Source organism: Dama dama, chromosome X (genome assembly GCF_033118175.1).
Source record: "Dama dama isolate Ldn47 chromosome X, ASM3311817v1, whole genome shotgun sequence".
NCBI lineage: Eukaryota > Metazoa > Chordata > Mammalia > Artiodactyla > Cervidae > Dama > Dama dama.
The window spans coordinates 96,075,416-96,078,424 of NC_083714.1; the positions used below are offsets into that span (position 1 = coordinate 96,075,416).

At 37.6% G+C, this 3,009-nt stretch overlaps 1 protein-coding gene across 1 annotated transcript; it reads left to right on the forward strand.

Moving 5' to 3' along the window:
- Positions 1–1,075: 1,075 nt before the first annotated feature.
- Positions 1,076–2,322, forward strand: LOC133051916 (ORM1-like protein 1). Its single transcript, XM_061136596.1, has one exon. It carries the CDS (start codon positions 1,124–1,126, stop codon positions 1,583–1,585), a length of 462 nt encoding a protein of 153 aa, XP_060992579.1. The 5' UTR covers positions 1,076–1,123; the 3' UTR covers positions 1,586–2,322.
- The last annotated feature ends 687 nt before the right edge of the window (positions 2,323–3,009 follow it).

Below are 3,009 nucleotides of genomic sequence, written 5' to 3' on the forward strand. Positions count from 1 at the left end.
ATTACAGTGTGTTCCCTAGCCTTTCCTATGGTATTCAGTAGGTCCTTTTGGCTTCTTGATTTGATATATATTAAAGTGTAGAGGTTCAGCCCGACATCTTAATTGCTCCCTCTGCCCTAGCATTTTCTTATTGAAAATCATGATTTTGTTTTGTAAGTCTGTTTCTGTTTTGTAAATGAGTTCCTTTGTAAGAATTTTTAGATTCCACTGGTCAAGGCTATCTTATGGTATTTGTCTTTCTCTCTCTGACTCACTTCCCATAGTATCCCAGTTTCTGGGTCCATCTATGCTGCAGACATTGGCATTATTCTGTGCTGTCTTATAAGTTAGCAGGATTCCAGTGGAGAGGCAAACCTGTTAGACCTCAATTTCTATTTTGGGCAACTGGTTTGATTCTGATGTCTTGGCTTTTGTAAATCATGCTGCCCTGAAAACAGGGGTGCACATGTCATCTTCTGATTTTCTCTAGATCTAAGCACAGGAGTGGGAGACTGGGCTAGCCCCATCAGAAGGTTCTCCTATTCCTAGGGTTTGATTTTTTTTTGAAACCCCTATGCTGCTTTGCATCCTTCCTGTATCAATTTACATCCAAATGAAGAGGGGAGGATGATTCCTTTTTATCTAAGCCCTCTGCAAGACTTAGTATCAGTAGATCTCTTTGATGCTGGTCTTTCTAAGCAATATGAGATGATTCCTTGTGGTGGTTTTGATTGGCCTCATTTCAGGAGGTAGTCGTGTGGAGTATGTTTCCAGATGCTTTTGGACTTTAGACAGTGCAAATACAATGTACCTCTTGAAATTGGCTTCTTGAAATTGGGCCCTGCTTTGAATTCTTTACTGGTGATTTTCTGAGGGAGCTTAAGGGTAGGTGTCATTTACAGTCTCAGACCTTTTGAACAGTGAAGTCGCTCAGTCGTGTCCGACTCTTTGCGACCCCATGGACTGTAGCATACCAGGCTCCTCCGTCTATGGGATTTTCTAGGCAAGAATACTGGAGTGTGTTGCCATTTCCTTCTCCATTTGAACAGTAAGAACCCTTAAGAAGGATTAATCTCAAAAATATACAAGCACTCGCATCCGGCCTGAGGAGACGCCGCCTTCGCCTCCGCGGCGCTGCGCAAACATGAATGTTGGCGTTGCCCACAGCGAGGTGAATCCGAATACCCGTGTAATGAACAGCCGTGGTATGTGGCTGACATATGCATTGGGAGTTGGCTTGCTTCACATTGTTTTACTCAGTATTCCCTTCTTCAGTGTTCCTGTTGCTTGGACTTTAACAAATGTTATACATAATCTGGGGATGTATGTATTTTTGCATGCAGTAAAAGGAACACCTTTTGAAACTCCCGACCAGGGTAAAGCAAGGCTCCTAACTCATTGGGAACAACTGGACTATGGAGTACAGTTTACATCTTCACGGAAGTTTTTCACAATTTCTCCAATAATTCTATATTTTCTGGCAAGTTTCTATACGAAGTATGATACAACTCACTTCATCCTAAACACAGCTTCTCTCCTGAGTGTGCTAATTCCCAAAATGCCACAGCTACATGGTGTTCGGATCTTTGGAATTAATAAGTATTGAAATGTTTTGAAATGGAACAAAAAGTTTTACAGCTACTGAGTTTTCTGTAAGGAAGGAGTGGTTAGTAAACTGCATAATGTGAAATGAGAGGTAGCTACATTGGAAAGCCAGTTGCTAGTTCTTCCTAGGCTGTTTTGAAGTACAGATTCTTAGAGGAAGATGCCTCTGTTTAATGCATCTTGTATCTTTCTGAAGAGAGGCTTTATGGGCAGGCTGGGCAGGCCCAGCTTATAAGTTAAATGGCTGTAAAGTAAGGGTGTAGTCAATAAATCCAAGGAAATAGCGATTTATAAGAAACTAAGTCTGGCTTAGCTTATAATGAATGGGCATTATGTTCAGAGAAGAAAATTTTCAATCATTCAGTCATGGTCAGTTAAGCCGACTTACATGTAAACCAGAATCATCTCTTTACAAGTTTATTATAAATTGTTTTTACTACCATACGTATTCCTCTTGTGTTATATAAGAGGATATATATCCTTTGTGTTAAACAAACCAGTTCCTACCTTATGAACTTTTTTGCTTTTGCAGGCTCAACATTGTTTGATAAATGAGTTTATTTTTACATTTATTACTGAGTTCATGAAAGTCCACTTTCATGACTGATTGATGATAGAAGATAGTCAGGCATCTTAGAAGCAGCCTCTGAGCTGGCCTTCTAATTTTGGAACAGAGTGGGTTTTGCTGCCTTTCCAGATACAAGGCTGCTAAACCAATTAAGAAAATAATTTATTTTTCATAATTAAAGTATATGGTAACTTAAAGTCTCTGCTTATTTGGTGGAGCAATTTAATTGTTGCTGTCTGCCATTCTTTAGTAAAGAAAATTAAAATGGACAACTACCTAGCCAACCTGTGATCTGGCAGAAACTGCTTCTCTAGTAATAGTATCAAAGTAAATAATGGAGTTTTCTTGAAGCAGGTCTGCAGTAAAAGATAACATCATCTTTTCTTAGTCTTCGTGCTCTCAATCCCCATCATTTACCCATTCCTATTTTACCTTTCAATATGTGAGTCTTAGTGTAGATAACTCAAAATAGTTATTTGGAAATAACTATTTCCAAAGCAGCAACCATATTGAATTTTTGTCACATAGAGAAGCTTTCTATAGTTGCTAATATTAATTCCAAGAAATAACTATATACTACTTTGAGAAGTAAACATGTCAAAAAAACTTTCTGATATGGAATGAAACTGAAAAACCTAGTAATATTTGTAAGCAAGACTGAGTGAAAAGAATTATAAAACCAACTTAAAAGTCAGTTTGTTTCAAACTGACTCTTAGGGGTAATGATCATTGTTTTGTATTTTAAAAGTGTTGAGTTTAGAAATCAGTTGTATGATAATGCCTTTGTATGTTTGTATTTTTAAATAACCAGTAATCTATACTTTAATAAAATTTTTCTTTGGTGTAAAAAAAAAAAA